The sequence below is a fragment of the Lithobates pipiens genome, unplaced genomic scaffold (genome assembly GCF_037356315.1).
Source record: "Lithobates pipiens isolate NorthernLeopardFrog02 unplaced genomic scaffold, aLitPip1_a1.2 Scaffold_8, whole genome shotgun sequence".
Classification (NCBI taxonomy): domain Eukaryota; kingdom Metazoa; phylum Chordata; class Amphibia; order Anura; family Ranidae; genus Lithobates; species Lithobates pipiens.
Window position 1 is genome coordinate 477,770,411 of NW_027507903.1, and position 26,626 is coordinate 477,797,036.

Genomic DNA, 26,626 nt, shown 5'->3' on the forward strand with positions numbered 1-26,626 from the left:
TTCGGATATGAGGTCATTCTTTCAGCCGACCCATCGACAGGTGTCATCCGGATCCAGCATCAGGGAACGCCTAGACCGTCAGGTGTCCGACTACATTGGGTTAACGGCCGATGTGGACGCTCTGAGGAGTGATGAACCCCTAGACTACTGGGTGGGCAGGCTTGACCTCTGGCCAGAGCTTGCCCAATTTGCAATCGAACTGTTGGCTTGCCCCTCATCCAGTGTCCTGTCCGAAAGGACGTTCAGCGCAGCAGGGGGGATTGTGACCGATAAGCGTACTCGCCTAGCTCACCACAGTGTTAACTACCTCACATTTCTAAAAATGAATGAGGCATGGATCTCGGAGGAATTCAACACATGTGATCAGTAGACCATGTATATGTCTATAAACAATTTTTGGAATCAAGCACACAGACCTTCTTAATTCATTTGGCTCACTTCCCTGACCCAAAAAAGCACACCGTACTATATGCCCCTACCCTCCTCTTTGAAGAGGTTGAGCGGTGTCATATTTCTACTGGGGCTGCTTATTATGAGGGGTTCCCACCATCCCTGTGCTGTGCTGACTTCCTCCTGGGTGTTCTTATTATGAGGGGCTCCCACCATCCCTGTGCTGTGCTGACTTCCTCCTGGGGGTTCTTATTATGAGGGGATCACACCATCCCTGTGCTGTGCTGACTTCCTCCTGGGGCTGCTTACGGTGCTGCTGTCAGCGCTGTATGTCACGGAGCTGCTGTCAGCGCTGTATGTCACGGAGCTGCTGTCAGCGCTGTATGTCACGGAGCTGCTGTCAGCGCTGTATGTCACGGAGCTGCTGTCAGCGCTGTATGTCACGGAGCTGCTGTCAGCGCTGTATGTCACGGAGCTGCTGTCAGCGCTGTATGTCACGGAGCTGCTGTCAGCGCTGTATGTCACGGAGCTGCTGTCAGCGCTGTATGTCACGGAGCTGCTGTCAGCGCTGTATGTCACGGAGCTGCTGTCAGCGCTGTATGTCACGGTGCTGCTGTCAGCGCTGTATGTCACGGAGCTGCTGTCAGCGCTGTATGTCACGGAGCTGCTGTCAGTGCTGTATGTCACGGAGCTGCTGTCAGCGCTGTATGTCACGGAGCTGCTGTCAGCGCTGTATGTCACGGAGCTGCTGTCAGCGCTGTATGTCACGGTGCTGCTGTCAGCGCTGTATGTCACGGAGCTGCTGTCAGCGCTGTATGTCACGGAGCTGCTGTCAGCGCTGTATGTCACGGAGCTGCTGTCAGCGCTGTATGTCACGGAGCTGCTGTCAGCGCTGTATGTCACGGAGCTGCTGTCAGCGCTGTATGTCACGGTGCTGATGTCAGTGCTCTGTATTACGGTGCTGCTGTCAGTGCTCTGTATCTCCTGCACCCTCTTGTTTGCCTACCCTGGTCCCTGACCTTCCCTCTCCTCCATTGCCTTCATTAGCTCCATAGTCCTGAATTGTCAGAACAATTTCCCAAATAAAAAAAAAATGCTTGTAGTTATCGATCCCAAATTCACCTCATACATGTATTATGCTATTGTCCAGGTGGTGGGACTACGTGCTACCCCCTAATAATTACCCCGTGGCCGCAAATTCGACCTAAAGGTTTGCGAAATTCGCCTCCCATTGAAGTCAATGGAGCCCGCGGCGAACGGTCGTTTTCGCGAACGTTTGTGTCCGTTCGCGTTTCGCGTTCGCGAAACGTCCCGTCGGAAGTTCGTCCATCACTATTTGCCAGCACCCGCTGATCGTTGGGCAGAGACTCAGGACGGCGCTCTGTCTATGTAAACAAGTTTTGTTCCTGACGGGGGGGGATCTTGTCTCTGCAAAGCAGTAACTAAACTCCATCTCTCCCCCTTTGTAAAAGTAGTGCGCACACACTCACTGGCTAGGCACACAGTTAACCCTTTGCTTGCTCTAGATGTTTAACCCCTTCCCAGCCAGTGTCAGTACGGTGACAGTGCATATTTTTAGCACATTTTTTTGTATTGATGTCACTGGTTCTCGCAAAGTATCAAGTGTCTGATTGTCCACTGCAATATAACAGTCCCGCTATAAGTTGCTGACTGATTAAATTACTAGTATGGGGGGAAAAATTCCAGTGTGTATATATACCATAGTTTTTAGATGCTATGTTTGCATAAACCAATCAATATGCACTTATTGGGATTTTTTTGTTGCCAAAAAAAGTAGCATAACACTTATTAGCCTAAATTTATGAAGAAATAGGATTAAAAAAAATTATTTTGTGTGTGTATTTTTTTTTATTTTTTCTTTATTATTTTTTTTTTCTGCTTAAAAAGAGCAAAAATAAACACAGAGGTGATCAAATACCACCAAAAGAAAGCTCTTTACAAATAAATATATGAATAAAATAGGATCAAAATTAAAAATGACGTATGTTTTATTTGGGTACAGCGTCGCATGACTGGCCATTTGTCAGTTAATGTAACACCGTATTGATAAGGTGGTCATCAAGGGGGGTAAGCGGTTCAGACCCTTTCATGGTGTTCATGGAGCAGGTTGGAGGATTTGGTTACATATATGGAGCAGTCTGGGCTGCTCAACAAATACAAAGGGCTGCTGGGTGATTCAGCCGTCCTCCACCCAAAAGTGTGTTATTCCTTTTGTGCCGAGCCCTGTTGTATACAGACATACTGTATATATATTCTGTGCCATGTTGATTTGTTAGTTGATCAGCTTGGCTATTGAGAGTTGCTGTGTTTATTTTATCCGCTTTTTGCATATGACATCAGCGTGCGAGTGCGGCTCGGAGAACAAAATCCAGGTGTGAGGCATCCTCCGCCTCCGGTTCATAAAATGTCACTGACGTGTGGTTTCCCCTCTCCGCCTGTACAGGGCTCATGAGCTGGAAGCAGCCAGACAGCAGTTAGAGGAAGCCGAGGGACAAGAGAGACACATCTCCGCTCAGCTCCACCATTCTACTGCTCAACAAGAGGACCTGTACAGACAGGTAAGCCCGAGCCCTCTGTCCTGTCACCAGATAGCATACAATGTATTATCTGTTCTTCTACAAAAGTGGTCCATCTAGATTCATTTACATCTGTCCCTACTTCTACTCTCAACTGTAATCCTACTTTTATGTATAGAGCAGTGTTCTTCAACTTAGGAGGTATAGAGGACCTCAACTGTCACCAAGGGGTCCACATCATATAATCAGTAGATGTAGTTACAGAAGACTTTATCTACACTTGAAGTTGTGAGGTGGGTTATTAAAAACAGGTTGTTAAGTTGTGTTTCCACCTCTCCCTAAGCTGAAAAGGCAGCCATACCATACATGTTGATGCACAACATGACGCATCCCAAAATGTGCCCCTTGTGGCCGATTTGTTGGGCAGTACTTTATAGCGGAGCTACAGCCCCCTCCAAAAATGAAATACTAGGACACTTGCCTGTCTAGGGATCCAGCTGATTTTCCGAATGGCTCTCAGGTGCTGCCACCACCATTCGTGGTAAGGGAAACCACGGCAGTGAAGCCTTTTGGCTTCACAGCCGGTTCCTTACTGGGCATGTGCGCTGCAATTTCTAACTGGAGGGGGGCTGAACTTCCAAGGGACCTCGCCCCGCAGCCAGGTGTCCTGGAAGTGGAGAAAGGTACCTGGGTGCCCCCCCCCCCCCCCCAAAAGGTGCCAAATGTGTCAACTTTCAGGGGGGAGGAAGCAAACAAGCAGAGTCTGCAGTCTCTATCAACAACTGGTGTGATATGGTGACACCACAGGAGCACAATTGAAAGCCTGGTGTTGTCATCTTAGAACAGAAAGTGCCCGGACCTTCATGGCAGGATTATCGGGGACGTTTTTATTGCAGGGGGGGGGCAGGCAGATACTTTGCTGTAAGTGAAGGAGTAAAATAAAAAAATGTAGGTGTGGCGCTGTTCCTCTAAACTCTAAAAGTTAATATAAAGTGCCAAGTGCTGGAAAAAAATAAAATGTATATCTATATAAAATATAAATGTGTATATGTATAAAATATGTATGTTTGTGTGTGTATATATTATATGTGTGTGTGTGTGTGTATGTATATTTATACGTGTGTGTGTGTGTGTGTGTGTGTGTGTGTGTGTGTGTGTGTGTGTGTGTTTTATAAAAAAAAAAATATTTTTTTAATTTGATGTGCCTTAAATCTTGCAAATTGATCATTTAATGTGCCTTTAAATCAGTAGTGACTAAATGAATATACTCCAATATATTTAATATATAAAGTGCTGTAGCAGGTTAGATCCCCTGCCAAAGTGTTTGAATAAAAAAAGTGTCCTCTAAGCAAAACAAACTTCTTGTATTTCACTTTTCTTTTTAAACTATTACAAAATCGCAACAATGAGGAAGTTGGCAAAACCAACCCAAATTTTGGCATCTTCCTGTTACCACACCAGTGGTTTGTGTTTGTTTAATTTTTTTCTTACGATATAAAAAAAAAGTAAAAAAAAATTCTCTTCACTCGTTTTTGTTTGTGTGGGTTTTTTTTTTTATTTTTTTTTACAATTTTATTTAAAGAAGCAATATTTCAATAAGACCTGACACTGCAGCACTTGTTAACATCACCCGAAATAGTTATGTGATTGGAGGGGCCAGGGTGGGGAGGGGTTACATTTCGTGTCATAGAGTACAGAGCGCTTAATGAAGTTTTGTTGCAGTCGCACGTCTGTTGCTGCATCACGTTTGCTGGGTTGTTAATGCTTGGTCATGAATTCAGGTTGCTGAGCTGCAAGGCGCCCTTGACGTGCTGCGGACGGAGGTCGAGTCCCTGCGAGGCAAATTAGAGGAAGCAGAGAGGGAGCAGAAGGAGCTGGAGGCAGCGAGGAGCCAGCTGCTGAGCCGGTGTCAAGACACAGAGGAGAGAGCGAGGCAGCAGGAGGGTGAGTCTGCACTGTACATCCTGTCTATTATCACATTTTACCCACAGCTACACGGGTCATATAACCAAGTTCTGCAGGTGTTTGGATCAAGTCTTATGCTGCATTGCTCTCTTTGCAAATAACCTGTTTGGTAGGGACGAGTGAAATGTAAGAGTTTGAGGCTTGCCAATTGTGGTGGCTGCATTAGTTTTCTTTCTTTAGGCTTTTTTCCCCTCCCTTTTTTTTTTTTTTAACCCTGGTGAGCTGGCCAGTAGCACACCTCCGGTATTGGGGGGGGGGGGGGCACTCTGAATAAGTGGGAGGGGAGTATTGGATATACTAGCAGATTTAGATGCACTAACAAATTGAAGCTGAACTCAAGCTTACAAATTCTAAGCAGTTAAAGTGTTACTAAACCCAGGAGGTGCTTGCTTCTTGGCAGGAAAGCAATGGCAAACCTAGACAACATTATAAAAGCAGAGACATCACCCTACCGACAAAGTGTCGTCTAGTCAAAGCTATGGTATTCCCAGTAGTAACTTATGGCTGTGAAAGTTGGACCATAAGGAAGGCTGAACGCCGATAAATTGATGCTTTTGAACTATGGTGTTGAAGACTCTTGAAAGTCCCTTGGATGACAAGAATATCAAACCTGTCAATCCTGAAGAAAATCAACCCCGAATTCACTGGAAGGACACATCCTGAAGCTAAAACTGGAATACTTTGGCCACCTAATGCAGAGAGGACTCATTGGAAAAGACCCTGATGCAGGGAAACATGGAAGGAGAAGAGGACGACAGAAAACAAGATGGATAGCTCATCGAAACAATGAACATGAAAATGCGCAAGCTCCAGGAGGCAGTGGAGGACAGAAAATCCTGGCATGCTATGGTCCATGAGGTCATGAAGAGTCAGACTTGACTAAACTGCTGAACAACTACAAAACCCAGGACCCTGCATTCACTATATTGGGTCTCTCGCAGTATGCAACATAAAAATGCCTTATTTTAGTAAATATAAACTGCTAAATACCTTTTCTCATCAACCGTATATGGCAGTCTTATGACTTCTGTGAGTTTGCGGTTAAAGTTTGTAGGAGGAGTTTTCAGTCTCCTCTGACTGTCTTATGAGGACCCCTGACCCTCTGGACAGTTGTGATTGGCCCTGTGCTGATCACACGCACTCGCAAGAAAAAAAAAAGCCCTGAGCATGTGCCAGAGTGCCCCCAAGGCTCTGTACTATCAGGAGATGGATTGAGGACAGCGGAAGAAGGGGAAGATCACAGAAGACAGAATCAAACGGCCTTTTTGCATTAACCCCTTAGGTTCCACAGTATAACAAGCATGCTTTAATAGAAGAAATAGCCAGCAACCGAAAGCTTCTTCTTATAAGCATTTTATTTGGCACAGTAGCAGTGTACAATCCACATAATTCTAATACGTTTTGGCTGAAGCCTTCCTCGCAGCATAACAAGCATGCTTTACTGCATATATAGACTGATTTTACTGTTGTGGGTTCAGTAATACTTTATGCAACAATTTTGGCATCATTTGGTATTTTAAAAATCAATGTTGGATTTCTCGTATGCAATCACTCACAAAGCAATACTTGTATGGCCACTTTCTGTCAATTCACAAAAACTCAATGAATTCCTTCTTTCCCATCGGCTCCAATGCATTTTGCAAAACTGCAAAATGTTGCTGAACTCTTCTAAAGGTTGCATACATTTTAAGAAAATTTAAAGCAGTATTAAACCCAAACACAAACATTTATTATATTGCAACTTACCAATTCTTAGGTGTGATGGCTGCATTTGTTTTCTTTTATAGTCCTTGTTTTCAACTGGTGATCTGAACAGTAAGTGTTTTTCAACAGAACAAGCTGTCCTACAGATGTAGCAGTTAGAGGGTTGAGACAAACCATTTACCACTGACGAGGATGCGCTTTTATTTATGTAAAACCTTTATCTCAAAAGGTTTGTTTGCTGTAACTGATTTATATAGTGTTAGCTGGAGTTTGAGCTTGTTGAATGTACTAGCAGATTTAAATACACGAACAATCCCCCCAGACTAACAATGCTGCTGTCTGCTGGGCCCTCTGTGCTCCTTCATCTAGAATGGGGTAATGCAGAAGGATAAAAAGCCTAAAAAAAAAAAAAAAAAAAAATATAATAAAAAAATAAATACAGCCATCACATCTAGTGATGGAAAGCTGTAATCATCACATTTTTGGTTTTGGGTTTAATAATATTTGGAACTTTTCTGCACACTGAGTCTGCTGGCACTTTGTAAACCAATAAGTTTGAGGGATTTCAGCATAAATTACTATTTGTGAGCCTCCTCGTTCTTCTGAGAGTTGTGCAATGTTTTGCTGTAGTCTGGGCGGTGTGACGCCATGGCGTTCATTCAGGCAGCACACGGGAGGATAAATTCTAGTCAGGGTTCAGAGAGTTTTCCAATCCAGAGAGACACTTAAAGCGTACCTGCATAAAACAAGAATATATAAAAGAATGGACACAACACAGATTTGAATGAAAGGTATTTAATTAAAAAGAGCAAGACAGCCAACATGTTTCAGGGGCTTCAGAGTGCCTCCTTCATCAGGGCTAGAAATGCTACTAAGCATGGCACTAGAGGGTTAAAATTCAGTGACTGGTTGTTACTGTTGCAGAACGCCATCAACAATAGCTGGGTGGTACAACAATCATTTTTCTTTTTAAACATTTAGTTTGCCCTCTAATTCCAACCAGTATTTCAAGTCCTGATGAAGAGAGCATGATAAAACCCCCAAAACGTGTTGGATTTTTTACTAGGTCTTTTATGATGAAATAAATACTTCTATGGGGCTCTAATCTTATTGGTATGTCCTGCCTCTCCTATATTTTGTGGTTGTTCCTAGAGCCTCCGTTTTATGTGCAATGACAAATCTCTCTATACACCCCCATGGTACATTGTACAATTCATTGTGCTTTTGAATCCAGCAACTCTCACCAATCCACCTCCAAAAATAGGGATGCAGTATTTTAATCTGAACTACAGACTGATATATACACAAATTATCAGTGTTCCTTAATTGTATGTAATGCATACTTCCCAACTATGGATGAGCCGAACACCCCCCGTTTCGGTTCGCGCCAGAACTTTCGAACGGACCCCAAATTCGTACGAACGTTAGAACCCCATTGAAGTCTATGGGACTCGAACGTTCAAAATTAAAAGTGCTAATTTTAACGGCTAATATGCAAGATGCTGTCCTAAAAAGGGTTTGGGGACATGGGTCAATGCCTAAAATGTTTTTAAAAATGGCCGTTTTGGCGGGAGCACTGATTTTAATGACGATTAAGTGAAAAAAAAGTGAAATATTCCTTTAAATATGGTGCCTGGGGGTGTCTGTAGTATGCCTGTGAAGTGCCACGTGTTTCCCGTGTTTAGAACAGTCCCTGCACAAAATGACATTAAACAGAAATAACATCATTTAAAACTGCTTGCGGTTTTAATGTTATATCTGGTTCCTGCAATATGGTTGAAAATCATTGAGAAAAATGGCATGGGTAGCCCTCCCTGCCCATTACCAGCCCCTTTGGGTTTTGTACGCATATTAAGGGGAACCCCGTACCCATATTAAAAAAAGGAAATGCGTGTGGCCCCCAGGCCCTATATACTCGGAACAGCAGTATACAGGCGGTGCAAACAAGACAGGGACTGTGTAGGTTTGTTGTGTTAAGTTGAATCTGTTTGTAATTTTCAACTGGTACATTTTTAAAGTGTAGCTCCAGTCAAAAAAACTATTTTTAAGCTTTTTGGAAAACATAGGGAAGGGTTATCACCCCTGTATAATTTGTTTTGTCGTACATCTTTTTTCATCTCACTTGCTGTTGTCTCCTTCCGTTTGCAAGTAGGAGATGTTTGTAAGTTGGATGTTTGAAAGTAGGGGCCTGCCCTATATGCTCTGCAGAAATGGCGGAACAAGGTGTTGGGTTTGCCACAACATTGTAAGCCCTCAAAGTGACTCTTGGTGGGCGCTGGAGCGCCCTGCTGTGAACGATTATATCAAGAATTGTAATTACATGCCATTGTTGAACAGTGGTAGAAAAATTGACCTTTGGTGGTTGTGGTGCTGGTGCCACAACACTACAAGTCCTCAGTTACTCTGGGTGGGCACAGGAACGGGCCCTCCTGTGAAATATTATATCAAGAATTGTAATTACATGTCCCTGCTAAACAGGGGCAGGAAAATTGGGCCTTAGGCACTGGTGCTGGTGCCACCACACTGCAACCTCTCCCATATACTCTTGTTTTATTGCAGGAATTAGCCCTGCTGCAAAGCATTGCATCAAAAATTGTAATTAAACGCCCCTGTTAAACAGGGGCAGAAAAATTGGGCTGATGGCATCACCCAGAACCAGAAATGTTCTTCCAACATATCAGCGGAGGAGGAAGAGGATAGACAATTAACATAACAGGACAGTCACTCAGCATCAGCATAGGCAATCTTGAAGGGATGTGATATTTCAAAAAAAATTATTCGTTTACATCAGCTTCAGGTGCTTGGTAGCTGTGGGTGATCCAAGACTGATTCATCTTGATGAAGGTCAGTCAATCAACTGATTCGGTGGACAGGCGCACCCTGTGATCGGTAACAAAGCCACCAGCAGCACTGAAGGTGCGTTCTGAAAGAACGCTGGATGCAGGACAGGCCAGTAGCTCAATTGCATACTGTGCAAGCTCTGGCCAGTGATCCATCCTCAAGACCCAGTAAGCCAGAGGATTTTCGGTGGGAAAGGTGTCCAAGTCTGACCTTGCCCCTGGGTATTCGAGCACCATGTAAATCAGATGCTGGTGATGGTTGCTGGAATCGATCATACCTTGGGGCTGCAGATTAAAAAATTGTCTGAAAGAATCAGACGGCCACCTTCTCCACCGCTCCTTCTGACCGATGCCTCAGCATCACGTTGTCCAGGACCAGGAGTTTGTAACCTCCCAGTCTCTGGGAACGCGTTGCACAGACCTTTCTGCAAGGCCTCCCGGAGATGTCTCATCCTCTGCTCCCTCTGCGATGGCAAGATAAGGTCGGCAACCTTACCCTTGTACCGTGGATCAAGGAGAGTGGCCAGCCAGTAATGGTCCCTCTTGATCCGAAGAATACGAGGATCCTTCCGCAGGCTTTGCAGGATCAGGGAGGCCATGCAGCGTAGGTTAGCTGATGCATTCGGTCCGGAGTCCTCTGGGTCACTAAGGACAACATGATCCGCAGCTACCTCCTCCCATCCACGTACAAGTCCAGGGGTTTCTTGGGACTGTAAATTATCCCTACAAGACTGCTGCTGATGCTGAGTGCCAGCCTCCACCTCCATGCTGACACAATCATCCTCCTCCTCCTCTTCCTCCTCCTCATCCTCTTCCTGTGTGATGGGTGGCAGGAACACTGTCTGGATAAAGGGGGCCTTGAGAGGCAAGGAAGTCCTCCTCTTCCTGCCTCTGTTCTGCCTCAAGTGCCCTGTCCATTATTCCACGCAGCGTATGCTCCAAGAGGTGAACAAGAGGTACAGTGTCACTGATGCATGCACTCACTGCTCACCATCCTTGTGGCCTCCTCAAATGGTGACAGGACAGTGCATGCATCCCTGATCATGCCCCACTGGCATGGTGAGAAAAAAGCGAGCTCCCCTGACCCTGTCCTGGTGCCGTAGTCGCACAGGTACTCATTGATGGCCCTTTGCTGCGTGTGCAGCCGCTGCAGCATGGCCAACGTTGAGTTCCACCTGGTGGGCATGTCACACATAAGGCGGTTCTTGGGCAGGTTCAACTCCTTTTGGAGCTCAGCCAGCCGAGCACAGGCATTAAATGATCGGCGGAAATGCACAGACTTTCCTGGCCTGCTTCAGGACATCCTGTAAGCCGGGGTACCTGCCCAAGAATCGCTGCACCACCAGGTTAAGGACGGGAGCTACACAGGGCACATGGGTCAGTTGTCCCTGTCGGAGGGCGGAGAGGAGGTTGGTGCCATTGTCGCAAACCACCATTCCTGGCTTAAGCTGGCGTGGCGTCAACCACTTCTCGGCCTGCCCCTGCAGAGCTGACAAAACATCCGCCCCAGTGTGGCTCCTGTCCCCCAAACAAACCAGCGCAAGCACGGCATGGCATCGTTTTGCCTGTGTACTTGCGTAGCCCCTGGAACGCCTACGGAGCACCGCTGATTCTGAGGACAGAGCACTGGAAGAGGCCATGGAGGAAGAAGACGAGGGGGTGGAGGAGAGAGGTGTGTCACAACCAATAGTAGCATTTTGGAGGCAAGGTGGCGGAACAACCTCCAACACTACTGCACCTTGTCCTGCATCCTTTCCAGCTGCCAGACGAGTGACCCAATGGGCCGTGAAAGACGGGTAACGTCCCTGTCCATGTCTGCTGGACCATGAGTCAGCGGTAATATGCACCTTACCGCTGACCGCCCTGTCCAGCGAGGCAAGGACATTGCCTTCCACATGCCGGTAGAGAGCCGGAATCGCCTTCCGTGAGAAAAAGTGGCGTTTGGGGACCTGCCACTGAGGAACCGCACATTGTACAAACTCATGGAAGGGGGCTGAGTCTACCAACTGAAAAGGCAGCAGTTGAAGTGCTAGCAATTTAGCCAAGCTAGCATTCAACCGCTGGGCATGTGGATGGCTGGGAGTGAACTTCTTTTGCCGGTCCAGCAGCTGGGGCAGGGACATTTGCCTGCTATAATCGGATGTGGGTGTACTGCTAGCAGAGTGCCCGGAAGCACTTGGCTGTGACACACCTAATTCTACACCTTCATTCCTCTCAGAGCAGGTTTCAGAGAGGACTGAAGGTCTAGTGGGGTTGGAGATGCCAGCTGATGAGGAGCAAGGAGAGGTCCGCTTTGTTCTTTGGTGTGGGTCTTTGAGGTACGCTTGCCAACGAGCTGCATGGCAGGTCAACATATGTCGGGTCAAGCATGTGGTGCCCAAGCGACTGATGTTTTGGCCACGCGAGATACGCTTGAGACATATGTTGCAAATAGCAGCGGTCCGATCTGATGCACTCGTCTCAAAAAAGGCCCACACCAAAGAACTTTTAGAATAACGCGCAGAGGCAGCGCCCTGCACAGGCGGAGCTCTGCGGTGTGATTCAGTCGGTGTGCTGCCCCTAAGCTGGCCCCCGGAGGGCATCCTGCCTCGTTGGACATCTGCCTCCTCCCTCCTCCCTCTTCCTCCCTCCTCCCTCCTCCTCCCTCCTCCTCCCTCCTCCTCCCTCCTACCAGACACCCACGTGGAGTCAGTGCCCTCATCATCCCCTCCCTCTTCATCGCTGTAGCAAACCTGGCAGTATGCTGCAGCTTGTGGAACATAACTGCCAGATTGCTGTCCTTCTTGAGCATCCCCTCTCTCTGCATTCACGCTACTGCCTTCCTCTAGCTGAATATCTATCATCATCAGAGCCTACAAAACACTGGGCATCCTCCTGGAGCATGTTCCCAACACTGTGCTCAAAGAGTTCAGGAGACTCCTCAGGAGGACGTGGTGGGTCTAGGGAAGGAGTCACTGAAGATGACATTGAGACGAGGGAAGACTATGCGTTGGCAGCTGCTTTGCTAGTACCCTGAGACTGGGTGAGAGAGGATGAGGAGGATGAAGAGGGCTTGGTCATCCACTCTACCAAGTCGTTGGCATGTTGCGGCTCAACATGTCCAGCTGCCGAAAAGGACAAGCGTGTCCCATGGCCACGTGCTGATGACGATGCACCACGTCCACCACGTCCACTGTTGTCTCTAGACACAGAGCCTGCTTGCCCTCTTTTTTATTGGCTCACGCCTGTCTGCCTCTCCTTGCTGGCCTTCCAGACATGGTAACGGCCTGAAGGGAGTTGGGTAAAACAGCAATTGGGTAGTGAGAGGCAGACAGACGCGAGCCAATAAAAGAGGGCAAGCAGGCTCTGTGTCTAGAGACAACAGTGCTGGTCGTGGACGTGGTGCATCGTCATCAGGTACGTTAGTTTTGCCTGCATGAGCCCTTCTGCCGACATATATCAGGCTGATTCGGCCGGCAAGCGGTTAAACCAGATATTGGTACTTTTGGCTGTGTGGGCAGGTGCCAAATCCTGCTGAAAAATAAAATGAGCATCTCCATAAAGCTGGTCACCAGAGGGAAGCATGAAGTGCTCTAGAATTTCCTGGTAGAGGGCTGTGCTGACATTTGGCTTGATAAAACACAGTGGACCAACACCAGCAGATGTCGTGGCTCCCCAAATCATCAGTGACTGTGGAAAATGTTTGCATTTAATTTGGAAATTGAGGTCCGGAGGAAGAGCGGAGAGGCACAGAATCCAAGTTGCATGAGGTCCAGTGTGAAGTTTCCACAGTCAGTAAAGATTTGGGGAGCCATGTCATCTGCTGGTGTTAGGCCAGCCTCTGTCCCATGAAATGTGTGTCCTCTCCTGCGATGTCTCCTTCCACAGGCAGCGGCGATTCCGCTCTCATACTTCCTGTTTCTTCTCTCCCGTGCGCAATGGGAGAGAGAGAGAGAAACAGGAAGTGGCATCAAACTGATATGCCCCTATGGACGCGCCGCCACTGCTACCCACCCTGCCAAAATTACCAATACCTGGTTTAATGATCATGGTATCACTGTGCTCGATTGGCCAGTAAATGCTCCTGACCTAAAGCCCATAGAGAATCTGTGGGTATTGAGGAAGATGAGATGCCAGACCCAACAATGCAGATCACCTGAAGGCCGCTATCAAAGCAACCTGGGGGCTTGCATAACATCTCAGCAGTGCCACAGGCTGATCGCCTTCATGCCACACCGCATTGATGCAGTAATTCATACAAAAGTAGCCCAGACTGAGTATTGCGTGCATACTATACTGTACATGGACATACTTTTCAGTAAGCCAACACTTGTGTATTATCTTTTTCATTGGTCTTATGTAATCTAATTTTATGAGGTGTGTGTGTGTAAAAAAAAAAATATATATATATATATATATATATATATATATATATATATATATATATATATATATATATATATATATATATATATATATATATATATATATAATTTATTATATTTCACATTTTTTATAATTTGTTTTATATATTTATCATTATTTTTATTTATTTTGCTTTGCGATATAATCTATACAAATTGCTCTCATATTTGAATGTCATTTTTGTCTCTAGCTGATTGGCTGGAGTTCAGCTTTAAGATATATATTGACCTGTCCATGTATGCATAGTGAAGTGGCAGGCTGGAAAAAAAAGGCTCTGATCTGTCTTGTACATCATGGATTTTTTTATTAACTTTCAGTTAACCACTTCAGCCCCTGACCAGAGCATTTTTTGCGATTCGCCACTGTCAATTTAGCTGACAATTGTGCGGTCACGTGACGTTGTACCCAAACACAATTTATGTCCCCTTTTTTATTTTTTATTTTTTTATTTTTTTTCACACAAATAGAGCTTTCATTTGGTGGTATCTGATTACCTCTTGTGGTTTTGAAATTTTGAAAAAAAAGCATTTTTCATTTTTTGCTATATCCCCCAAAAAAATAAAAAAATAATTTAGTTTAAGCCGATATGTATTCTTATACTTTGATTTTTTATTTTTTTTTTACCTAAAAAAAAAAAAAAAAGTGTATATTGATTGTTTTACGCAAAAGTTATAGCGTCTACAAAAAAAAGGGGTATAGATTTATGGCATTTTTATTATAATTTTTTTTTTTTTTTTTTAGTAATGGCAGCGATCTGCGATAGTGACTGCAACATGGCGGACACATCAGACACTTTTGACGCTATATTGGGACCATTGTTTATACAGCGATCAGTGCTATAAAATGCACTGATTACTGTGTAAATGACACTGACAGGGAAGGGCTTAAACACTAGGGGGCGATCAAGCGGTTAATTGTGTCCTAGGTAGGTGTGGGGGGTCGGGGCTGGGGGGGGGGCGCTACCACTGACATGACAGCGATCACTGCTTCCCAATGACAGGGAGCAGTAGATCCCTGTAATGTCACTAGGCAGAACAGGGAAATTATTATTTGATTTATATAGCGCCAGCAGTTTGCACAGCACTTTACAATATAAAAGACAATACAGTTATAATACAATAAAATACAAGAGGATTAAGAAGAGCTTACAATCTAATAGGGTAAGGCAGGTGGTACAAAAGGTTGTAACTGTGGGGAATGAGCTGATGGAAGTAGTAGGAGATTAGTTGGAGACATGGTAGGCTTCCCTGAAGAGATGAGTTATCAGGGATCGCCTGAAGGTAGCGAGAGTAGGGGATAGCCAGACCAGTGGAGGTAGCGAGTTACAGAGGATGGGAGAGGCTCTGGAGATGAGAGCTTGAGAGTAGGAGGTCTTGAGAAGAGCAGAGGGGACACTATGGGTGATATTTGGAGACAAGATTGGTGGTGTAGCTCGGGGCAGTGTTGTGAATGGCTTTGTATGTTGTGGTTAGTATTTTTTGAATTTAATTTGTTGGGTGATTGGGAACCGGTGTAGGGATTGGAGGAGAGGTTTGGCAGACAGCGGTTGGTAAGGTGGCCTTTCAGCATTCATGATAGACTGAAGAGGGGATAGCTTATGGAGAGGTAGGCCAATGAGAAGGGAGTTGCAATAGTCAAGGCGAGAGATGACAAGGGAATGAATGAGGAGCTTGGCAGTTTCATTTGTTAAAAAGGGGCAAATTGTAGAGATGTTACGGAGGTGAATTCTACAAACTTTTGACAATGATTGGACTTGGGGCTGAAATGACAAGTCAGAGTCTAGGATTACACAAAGTACCCTGGCGTGAGGAGATTGCCTGATGGTTGCATTGTTGATTTTGATGGGAAAAGTCATGGAGGGGGGCATGTGCAGAGCAGAATATTAATAGCTCGGTTTTAGAGAGATTTAGTTTAAGGAAGTGGCGTGACAGCCATGCTGACTGAAGGAGCGCTGTGCAGAGAACCAGGCTAGAGCAGAATCTCTGAGGCCAAGGGAATGTAATTTATTGAGCAGGAGCGGTTGGTTAAGTAGTAGGAGTATGGAGTATTGGCTGTTGGTTTTAGCAGTTCGTAAATAGTTAGTGAGTTTTAGTATGGCATTTTCCATAGAGTGCTGCGAGCGAAAGCCAGACACTAATGGGTCAAGAAGGTTATTTTCACTGAGGTAGGAGATAAGACGGTTGTAGACAAAGCATTCTAGAAGTTTAGTGGTGAATGGGAGCATTAAGATAAGTCTTAAGTTGTTTAGATTGGTGGGGACCAGTGAGGGTATGGGAGTGATCTGCGCATGTTTTAGAGGGGAGGGGAAGGTGCCACTAGAGAGGGAGAGATTGACTTCAGTGAGGGAGCATAGGATAGAATAAGAGGGTGACCTTAGTAGTTGTGAGGGAACAGGATCCAGGGGACAATTGGTTAGGTGGGCATCTGAGAAAAGCTTTGCAACCTCTTCAGTAGTAGCCAATTCAAGAGGAGAGTGTTGAATGTGCTGTTAGGCCAGGTATGTTGGGTGGGGAAGATGTATGCACAGTCTAAGTGTCCTCACAAATTGCATCAATCTTGTCTTTTGAAGTGATTGCCAATCTCTTGGGCAGTGAGTGAGGTTGGTCGGTAGAGGGGGTGGGGACGAAGCAGAGAGTTCAATGTTGAGAAGAGCCGACGGGGACTGGATGACAAAGTATTAAGAGACAAAGTAGGCTTGTTTGGCAGCATGGAGGCAGGAATTGTATTTTAGAAGGGCAGATTTATATAGGGTGAAGTCTTGCAGGCATTTAGTTTTATGCCACAGTCGTTCAAGAGCGTGACAATGTCTCGAGATTTCTAGTGTTGTCAGTTTGCCAGGGTTGTAATGGTCGGGGCCTGATTCTGCGCGTGGTTAGAGGAGCAAGTGCATCTAGTGATGATGAGAGCGAACTGTTGTAGACAGAGGTGGCCAGGTTCAGGACAGGGGAGCGATTGTCATATAGGTGGTCAGTAGCAGAATAGAGAAGAGAAGGGTTAAGGTGGCGAAGGTTGCTACAAGTAATTGTTTGGAGGGATTGGAGGGATGGGTGGTTGGAGGCAAGGATACAGTGAAACTGATGAGGTTGTGATCAGAGAGGGGAAAGGGGCTAGTTTGTGAGGTTGCCAGGGTTGCACAGATGGGAGAATACAAGGTCAAGGGTATTACCATTGGAGTGAGTGGAAGTATGTGTCCATTGTGTTAAGTCAAAAGATGAGGTTAAGTCAAGAAGTTTAGCTGTAGTTGGGCTGTTAACATTGACAGAGAAATGTTGAAGTCACCAAGAATGATTGCGGGTGTTTCAGAGGAGAGAAAGTCAAAGTGTGACACCGGTCCAGGAGGCCGATAAATTGCTGCAATCCTCAGATGATTACAGTGCATTTCAAAATAAGTGAGAGAGGGATAGGAAGGACTTGGAAGGTGCTTTGTGGGGATATAAGGAATCCAACTCCACCTTCTTTCTGTCCATTGGGTCTGGGGGAGTGAGTCCAATGGAGGCCACCATGGGAGAGGGCAGCAGGGGAAGTGGAGTTCAAATTTTGAAGCCAAGTTTTGGTTATGGCGAGTATGTTAAAGCCATGAGAGATGAAGAGGTCGTGTGCAGATTGGCTTGCTACAGATGGAGCGAGCATTCCAAAGGGCGCATGAGATAGGTGGGCTGCTTTGAGGAAGCGGGGGGTGGGGGGGTAGAAAATAAATTGCGATGGTTGCCAGAGGAGGAGGGGTATTGGAGATGTGGCTTGCAGTTTGAAAATGACGGACCAGGATTAGGAGAAATGTCACCTGAGACGAGGAGGGCAAGATGGGAGTGGGATGTACATGAGCGCACGTGGTTAGTGGCCCTGGTGTTTATGCCAGCATGTGGGTGCAGCAAATGCGGGAGATAATGGGTGCCATAGTAGGGAGAGGGTAGGAGTGAGGTTGATATGTGCATGCTGCAGGGTAGAGAGGAGGGGTAGTTTGAGGATAGAAGACATGTATGTGAGAAGTAAGAGAATGAGGAGCATGTTGGTGGATAGAGTGGGAGTCTGACTTGATGTAAAATGTCAAATGCTGGTTTGCTTGCCATCTTGCAGAGTGGAGCAAAATAGTTCTTGTATCTTCATCCAGCTTTTGTTATCCTGCTTTCGTTAAACTGCGTCAGTGAAACTGCACATCACTTGTGACCGAGCCATGATATGTCTGCGCCACCCCATAGGCTGCTTTAAATTTATAGGGAGACTGAGCAGGCATGTATTTCTCTATTGGTCATCATAGGGTCTGATTTGACATAGGCATCGCCCCGTTCTGCCTCTCCTCCCCGCAATCTCAGGCTGTTGGCGAACATAGTTCTTGGGACCCGCGGCGTGAGGGGAGTGCGCATGTGCCCGATAGGTGGCAAATTCAAAGGGACATACGGGCACGCCCATTTGCCTGCCTGTGCCATTCTGCCGACTTGCATCTGTGTGCGGTAATCTGCAAGCGGTTTATATGTCAAAGGCCAGTTCAAATATTTTATTGTTGCCTAAACAGATGAACCAGATAAAGAAACTGTTTCATGTGCATTCTTTTCTAAAACTGCTATATGGCTTCATAACATAAGGAAAGGGACAAGACTTTACCTCCCTCGCCCTATTCCCATCACTCGGCTCACTGAGCTGTCGCTTCCATTGCAAGCCTTATCTGGTGCCACGTTTTTATTCGTTTTCGCTAAACTGAAAAATTTTGACTTTTGAAAGAATGCCTAATCAGGTGAGACTGTATGGCTGGGCTCCCTGCTGTGCTGTACGGTTTCAGTTCTGTTTATTTGAGGAACTTTTAATGTATAAGTGTGTGTGTGTGTGCAGTCTCTTATAGCAGGGGAGCTCTCAGAAAGCTCTAAACTTGAGCAGAACAGCAATTTGGCTTGGTTTAATATCTTTGATATGTTTTTGCTCTATGTGCCTTGTTAACAGTAAGTTAATTGTTTACATACCTGTTATAGTTTTGTGCTTTTTTTTTTTTTTGTACTATGACATGAAAACCAATAGAGAGACTGAATTTAAATATGAGCAGAACGCAGACATTTCTACGTAGGATAGAAAGCGAGGAGTGGTCCAGGAGCTGACAATTGTCAAATTAGGGAAAATCTTCCTAAGGGCTAATTTAGGCTTGCTTCAAAATAAGGCTTCTGAAAGGCTTTGTTAAAGCTCTCTGAACGCTGTCACTAAATAAAATGGTTAGCTTACAGTCCTGTTGCTTTTGCTTGGTGCTTTGAGGATTCGATGGTGCTTCAAGCAAGCTTTGCCATAGACTGCTATGGAGATTTTGAAGACGCTTTGAAGCACCACTAAAGCTACATGGGGTAAATGTTTTGAAGCAAAAGCAAGGTTTAAACAGGACTGTAAACTAACCATTGTATTTAGTGACAGCGTTCAGAGAGCTTTAACAAAGCCTTTCAGAAGCCTTATTTTGAAGCAAGCCTAAATTAGCCCTTGGGAAGACTTTCCCTAATTTTAGAGAGCTTTAACAAAGCCGGTCCGAAGCGTTGTTTTAAACAAATGTAAACTAGCCATTAATGTGTGAAGCTGAAGCAAGTGTAAATGAGCCCTAACCCTTGCCTTGAGTTCATTGGTTTACTGTAAGTAGTTCATTAATCAGCTTTTCTTGTCTATTAATAATTGCTGTATATTAAAAAGAGGAAGAGGGAAATATCTTAACACAAGCATTTTTTTTTTTTTTTGCCACAGCAAATAGCGGAAATGCAAACACTGATCTTGATTTGATGGAGCAGAACGTTTTTTTTTTTTTTTTTTTTTTTTTTTTACTTTCTAAATAAATTGTCACTTTACTTCATCTTTTTTACTGGGATAAGTGATAAAAATTAACTTTGTAAAGTAAAAATTTGCTTTTTTTTAAACCGCTTTATTTTCACCTGGTGATCTGGCCAGTTTGTTGTTTCTCAACAGAACAAGCTGTGCTGCAGATGCAGCAGTTACAGGGTTGAGACAAACCATTTACTACTGATAGTGATGCGCGCAATGATCTGCTTTTATTTATGTAAAACCTTTATCCCAAAAAAGGGGGGGGGGGACTGTTTGCTGTAACAGCATATGAAGCTGATGCGTGTTTGTACTTTGGACTTTTGTCTGACGGACTTGTGTACACACAATCGGAAAATCCGACACTTTTGTCCATGTAAAATTTATAAGCCTGCCATCCAACATTTGTGCATAGAAAATCCTGACCACAATTGTCCGATGGCAGAAAATCTGACCGTTTGTATGCTCCAACTGCCTGTCATCACACAATTCCTGTTGGAAAATCTGATCGAGTGTATGAGGCCTTAGGCATGGGCAGGTGGGGTTCCAATGATCTCTACAAAAAAAGTATTAAAATACCCCAAGGGTTACACCAATTTTATGTTTAATGTTACTACATATCTGATGAAAGGTCCACTTTAAACCTTCTGTACACTTTGCAGAGTCTTGTGATGCTTATCACCATTATCAGCTTGATAATAAAAACTAAGCTGCAATTACATTTTATGTGCTTAGCTGTTTTCTTTATCATTAGCGGATGTTGCTTTAAATATAGATAAGTTTCTCATTATCTGAATGAGGTTTCATGAACTGCTATTGTGAACCATGAAAAAAGCAGAACGAGGGATGTATGATGTTTGCTCAGTTTGCAGTGAAATATTACTGCTGTGTGATGACAGGGCCACCTGATAAAGGTACCGATAGTAACAGACCCCATCAGTTCCCCCGACAAGCAGGAGGATCATGGACAGGGAGGGCAGTGACCCGATTTTAGTAGATTTTAAGCAAAAATATTTTGATTGGGAATGGGGGTCCCAAGAGGTAGGCTGCACAGGCCATCGTGATTTCAAACAGCAACCATTTGTGCCAACATACCAGGACCTCGCGTCCAATCAAAACACTGGGTGTGTTGGATGTACTAACAGTTGAACTCAAGCACAGACAGCAGGTCTCGAACCCCACTCCACCCCCCAGCTCCGTGTCACTGGGTTTGATTGATAGCAGCACAGCCATTGGCTCCCACTGCTGTCAATTTATCCAATGAGGACCCCAGAAAGCGACTGAAGCTGCTGTGCTCGTTCTCATCGATGGAATGATGGCCGAAAAAGGGGGGCTCTGGGGGGCTGCTGCACTACAGAAGGGTTTTCACCTTAATGCATGGAATGCTCTAGGCCATACAATCTCTTTAAGGTCATTACAGAGGACAAGGGGGCATGCTTTGTATTTAGAAGAAAAGCGGCTTTATTTTTGTGTAGCACTGACCCCCGGAGGAGCTGCTGGTTTGATTTGGGCCTAAACTCTGCTAATAAACCCCACTAACTTGACTCTGTCCCCTTGTGACACAGCTGTGGTGCAATACAATCCAGTACAATATAATATAACACAATATACCTGTATTGTCACCTCCAGGATCCACTGGCTCCACCTGCTGGGAGAAAACAATACTACACACGAGGTACTTTGCCAATCTATACAGTAAAATATACTTTGGTTAACAGGTGATTACAGTAATTGTGCTGTCATCCCAACGTAGAATGACAGAACAATGATTTTAGATAAAACAATGTAATTACAAGGGAGCTCCCCCTACTTTTTATAACTATTTGTGAGATCTCATTAAAAGTGCTCAGTCTTTAGTCTTCTTGTCTTCTGCTAGCTATTGTAATTTCTTACAATTTGTAATCCAAGGAATAAAGTAATTTAAAGTAGAGTTAAAGATGATCCTGGTGTTGCTTCCATAACTATGATACAAGGCTTGAGCTGCAATAGCAGATAGGCATTATGCCTGCCTAGTGTCAGTTGCTATACTCCTCCATAGGACTATGGATCCCAGCGAGGCCTGTATAGAAGTCTGACTAGGTGCAAAAGTTAATAAACTATGGGCCATGACCCGCTCACCAACTGGATCGGAAGCTCGGTATGGTAGCTCTGGTATTTGCAGCTTGCTTCTATGTCAGCCAGCTCCGTCACTCCGTTCCGATAGGTAGATCCGGTTTTCTGATGCTCAAACGAGTGTCTCTGGATCTTTCCAATCTGATTACTCTGGCACTTCAGGTCACTCTCACAATCGAGCAGGGTTGCACTCCGTAAGGGCAATAGGCCGTTTTCTCTGGGAGGCCTCCTCACAAGTTCTCAAGGCATGCCATGCGTTCCAAAAAGACCTAAGATGGCTCCTTTTTATGTCCTACCCAGCATGCACTGTCAGAGGGTGTCCATGGGTAGGTCACCCGGCATCCTGGGTAAAAAGGTCAACTCTCCAGTGTAAATAAGGCACTTCCTGTATAAAGTTCAATGCTTTGATAAAGCAAAAATCATTTAAGTCCACTATCAGTGTTTGGCCGCTAGATGACACTAAGCCACAGAAACGTCCATAGGCTTTCAGTAGGCAAGGATGCCAGCACTACATATGCATATGGAAATGAGAGCTTTGAAAATGTGGAACAGACTCAAACTAGTTCTGGCCAACTCGTTACATTGTTTTGATCAAAAACCTGAATACGTTCCTGAAATGTATACAAAAGATTACTGGATATTAACGTTTATAATGCAGAACACCAGAGATTGTTGATCCAAGGACTAGCTGATTGTCTTAGGAAATCAAGGAGGAATTTTTACTCTATTGGATGGAGCATGCTTTATAAGGTTTTAGTATTTTCGTCTGGTTCAACAGTTGGTGTTGGGTTCTGTAAATGGATGTTTTCTATTTGAAAATAACCAATAAGTGATCGGGGTCCCTCCCATGTTCTGAGAAAGTCCTGCTGTTTGGGTGATATGAGTAAAGGAGCGGAGCCTGACCTTGAAGATGTTTTAGATTGTAAGCTCTAACAAGCAGGGCCTTCTGATTTCTCCTGTATTGAATTGTATCGTAACTATACGGTCTGCCCCCATGTTGTAAAGCGCTGTGCAAACTGTTGGTGATATATAAATCCTATATAATAACAATGGTATCACGCTGTGCAAGCCGGAGTAGAGTGTTCTGTGAGTGGTGTCTCTGAATTGTCCTGTGTAGGGGATTCATGCAAGATAGACCTCATGATTATATATAGGTCATTTTGTAAATGTGATCAGTTTGGCGTTGCACTAGGTGAAGAGTGTACACCTTTGAGTGAAATTTTAAAGAAGCAGCACACTGATCACATTATTGGATTGGGACTTACTTACCATTATTGGTTATTTCATCAAAGTGTAATGTGGGAGATTTTTTCACATTTGTGTGTATATATGAATATTTGCTGCACATTTTATCGTATGTGATGCACTATGTATATTTTATGGTTATTGCATCACGCTATTTTGATTTGGTTATTCGCTTATTTATATATTGATATCCGTTGGGAATGGATTGTTGATTTAAAATGGGGTAGCGCTGCACTGGTGTTTGGTTATAGGTTTTCAATTTTTTTATTCATATTATTATTTTTTATTTTTTTATATTGGTTGAACTAGATGGACGTTGGCTTTTTATTTTATTTTTTTTGTTTTAAACTTGACAAGTTTACTGCAAGTACAATACAAGCCATTGGTAGTCTTGATTAGTCACTGACTCAAAACAAGCATGCAGCCAGTGAATTTGGGACGGTGTATAGTTTGTACCCGGTTGGTGCCTTGTAGGTTTATAAAGGAGCCTGAGTTGAGCAGTGAGTTCCAGTGTCCAGAAGACTGCATGGGAGGAACCGAGAACTATATCTATGGGCATCCTGGTAGTAGTCGGGTTTGTATTTTGTGTGAATGGAGTGCAGGCATTGTGAGATGGTTCCAGTATTTTCTTAAACTTGTCAGACCGATCTACTGGCAGCTGGTGGAGAAGAGGGCAAGTTTTTAGGCATTAAAAGTCTGCATTTTGTACCAATTTCTTTTTAATTCTTTCTGGTAACCCAATTTGGAGGACTTTTCAGTAATGTGTGGAATCTGTATAAAAAGGTTTGGATGAGGTTTTCATGTGTGGTTGGGTTGGCATGTGAAGTGGTGCCAAATAGCCATTATGTCAGTAAAAAGCAGCACAGGGAGACCAGTAGAGGGCACCTACTGGGAAGGTCCTACAACATCACTACCCACGTTCAGGTTCACATGGGCCCTATTAGTGTATCAGCATATGTGCAGTGACAGGGAGACAAGCGCATTGGCAGCTTGAAGTAGGATCCCAGCTGCAGAAGATGAGGCTCGCACTGACTCGTGTAACAAACTGGGGGCACAGTTGTCATCTTCACCCTTGGCATTTAAAGACCCATTCCCAGCACTCTAAATGACCTCCACTGAACATTCACATGCAGGGGTTCTTGCTGATTCCTGCTGATGCCACACATGCTCAGCTTGGTCATATAGCATTCATGTAATACCCCTAGTCCTCTTCTTGGCCTCATGTGCAACCACTCTGATTTCACTCTCCACAAAGCCCCAACACTGGACTACCTCCTATCAATGTCTCTCGTTCACCTGCTGAATGTCCATTCCTTGAGTTGTCTTCCATCCCACCTTCACAAAAGTGTATGTTTAGCAGTTACCACAGTAAATTGAAAGTTCTAAAACCATTTATTAAAATGTCAAGTGTAAATACCCAGCATGTTTCACCCTATACAGACTTATCAGGTGCTGTTTGCTGGCAGTGAATATATGTGGATCACAGCTTTATTTGGGTTTGATCCTCAGCTGGAAATTTAAGCTAAGGCTGAGAGATTGTGGATCTGAAGGAGACCTTGGGGTTGAAATATATTCCCGTAGTGAGGATATGAGATGGCAAACTCATTCTGGTAGGTCTATAGGTGAAATAAGGTGACTGATTCTTGAATGTTGTTCTTTTGGGAGAATTAATTTTCCCACAGCTGACATCTTGTTTAAACGTTTAAGTGTATTTATACCCTAGAGCAAAAATGTGATATATGGCAGCTCACCGGCTCCACACAATTTAGTTTTCTTTTTTTTTTTTTCTTCAGCTTATGTGCTAAAAAAAAGTGCAGATTCTGCCATCCACCCTGTACAGCGAAGATGACTGGATCTCCCTCTGTGCCTATTGTATTTTGACAGCTGATCCCTCCTTCTGTCAAAATACCTGAACCGCAGCTGTATCTGGTTGGATGCAGATGCCGTTTGGCTGACAGTTTTCCAGCAGGCTCATTTGACAAAAGTTGAATGAACAATTTTTATCCCCGACAAGGACGCTCACTGGCAAGTGATGGTGAGTTCCCTAGGACCAATCAAAACGCTCATAAATTTGGTGGCTGCATGTGTATTTTTTTGTGTTTGTTTATTTTTCTCCGGCTATTTTCACCCGGTGATCCTGCCACTAACATGCTTCTTGTCCTAGGGTAACCTTTTCACCCAGGGCTACTCTCCTGATTTGGACTACAAACCCTCTCCTTCCTCTCATCTTCATTAGAGAGGGGACGGGTATTTTGTAAATCACAGAATATCTTGGAAGCTTGCAAACGTTGAGATTTCAGTTCAGTGCTCTGAAAGTTTTATATGATCACTGGCTTTCTAGCAAGGTTTTTTTCTTGCAGAAAATGTACGTGGGCCAAGTAAAGAAAACAAATTCAACCACCACATCTCTGGACTGCTGATCTGTAATATATTTCATTTTTGTTCTTGTGTATAGATGCATGTTAGACTAAATTTAGATGTTCGGCAGACTTTGCCAGTCCTCAGAAAAGCAATAGCATGGTGGGGAGAAGCTATGCCTGCTTACTGTCTGTTTTAACACTGTAAACGCCACGTCTGATCTGCAACTGTGTGTATTACAGTTGGTTGCAGGGAAGTTGTGGCATAACCCAATTCTTTGAATCGGTCACCTTCGGCAGGCAAGAAGTATAATTTCTGCTGTGGTGTGTACACCCATCCTTCTGTCACCCCATTCCTGGCTACTTTGCAGTTTAGGGGGAGATGGTTGGTGTCAATTTAAAACTCAACCATCTGCCTTTTATCCCAATCGCATGTGCAGTGGGTAATAAAAAGACAAGTGCTCCAGTCTCTGCTACAGAGAAACACCCCTATAACAGGATATTACCACCTCCATGCTTTACTATGTGTTCATTTTGACATCAAATTTCGATTTTTTTTTTTTTGTTTGTTTGTTTTTTTTGCAAGTTCTGATTGGTGACTGATGTATTTATATTTTGCTTTAAAACTGTTGCACTTTAACACGTGCCTGACGAAGGGACCCTGCGCGGCTCTGAAAAATTGCACTTATCTCTGACGTGATCTCCCTACAATAAAGAACCTTTGGACGGTAGTCGTTGAATCATGGTGTGCTGGCGAATATGTACACTTGCTTGATGTTCTCAGGAACCCAACTGGTAATCGCTGCAGCACTCGCCATTTTAAGAGCCATTTGCCAGGAACATGTGATAGGAATATTGACAAGATAGTTGGCCTTTTGACTAAAATGCAGTTTTAGTTGTATTTTTTTTTTATTTTTAGTCATATGAATTGTTTTAGTAAAATTTTAGTAGACTAAAGTCTCCAGTACATTAGTCGTCTAAAATAATACATTTTGCATTATTTAAGCATTTCTTTAGAATTAGAATTGTATACGCCTGGAGTAAAAATCTGACATGTTTATGATATTAAGGTTTGAACATGACAAAAGAAAAAAAGTCCTGCGCAAATATGCCAAAAAACAGTCCTTGGAACAGCTAAGTGCAGAATCTATAAACAAATATATCTAAATAAAGCAAAAAAATATTTATATCAAAAGTCCATATAATGTAGATCACGAGCACCAATGGTGAAAATAAGTGGATGAAAACAGTGGTGTTAAATCCCAGGATTAAGGGCTCTCAGAACTCTCACCTC

General features: G+C 44.2%; 1 protein-coding gene across 2 annotated transcripts in view; it reads left to right on the plus strand.

The window, feature by feature from the left end:
* The window catches only part of IRAG2 (inositol 1,4,5-triphosphate receptor associated 2), a 209,410-nt gene that overhangs the window by 93,950 nt on the left and 88,834 nt on the right, over nt 1-26,626 (plus strand). For both annotated transcript variants that reach the window (XM_077468738.1, XM_077468739.1), the window contains exons 18-19: nt 2,855-2,969; nt 4,709-4,871. In XM_077468738.1, coding sequence (XP_077324864.1) covers nt 2,855-2,969; nt 4,709-4,871 — 278 coding nt within the window. The remainder of the gene's footprint in view (nt 1-2,854; nt 2,970-4,708; nt 4,872-26,626) is intronic.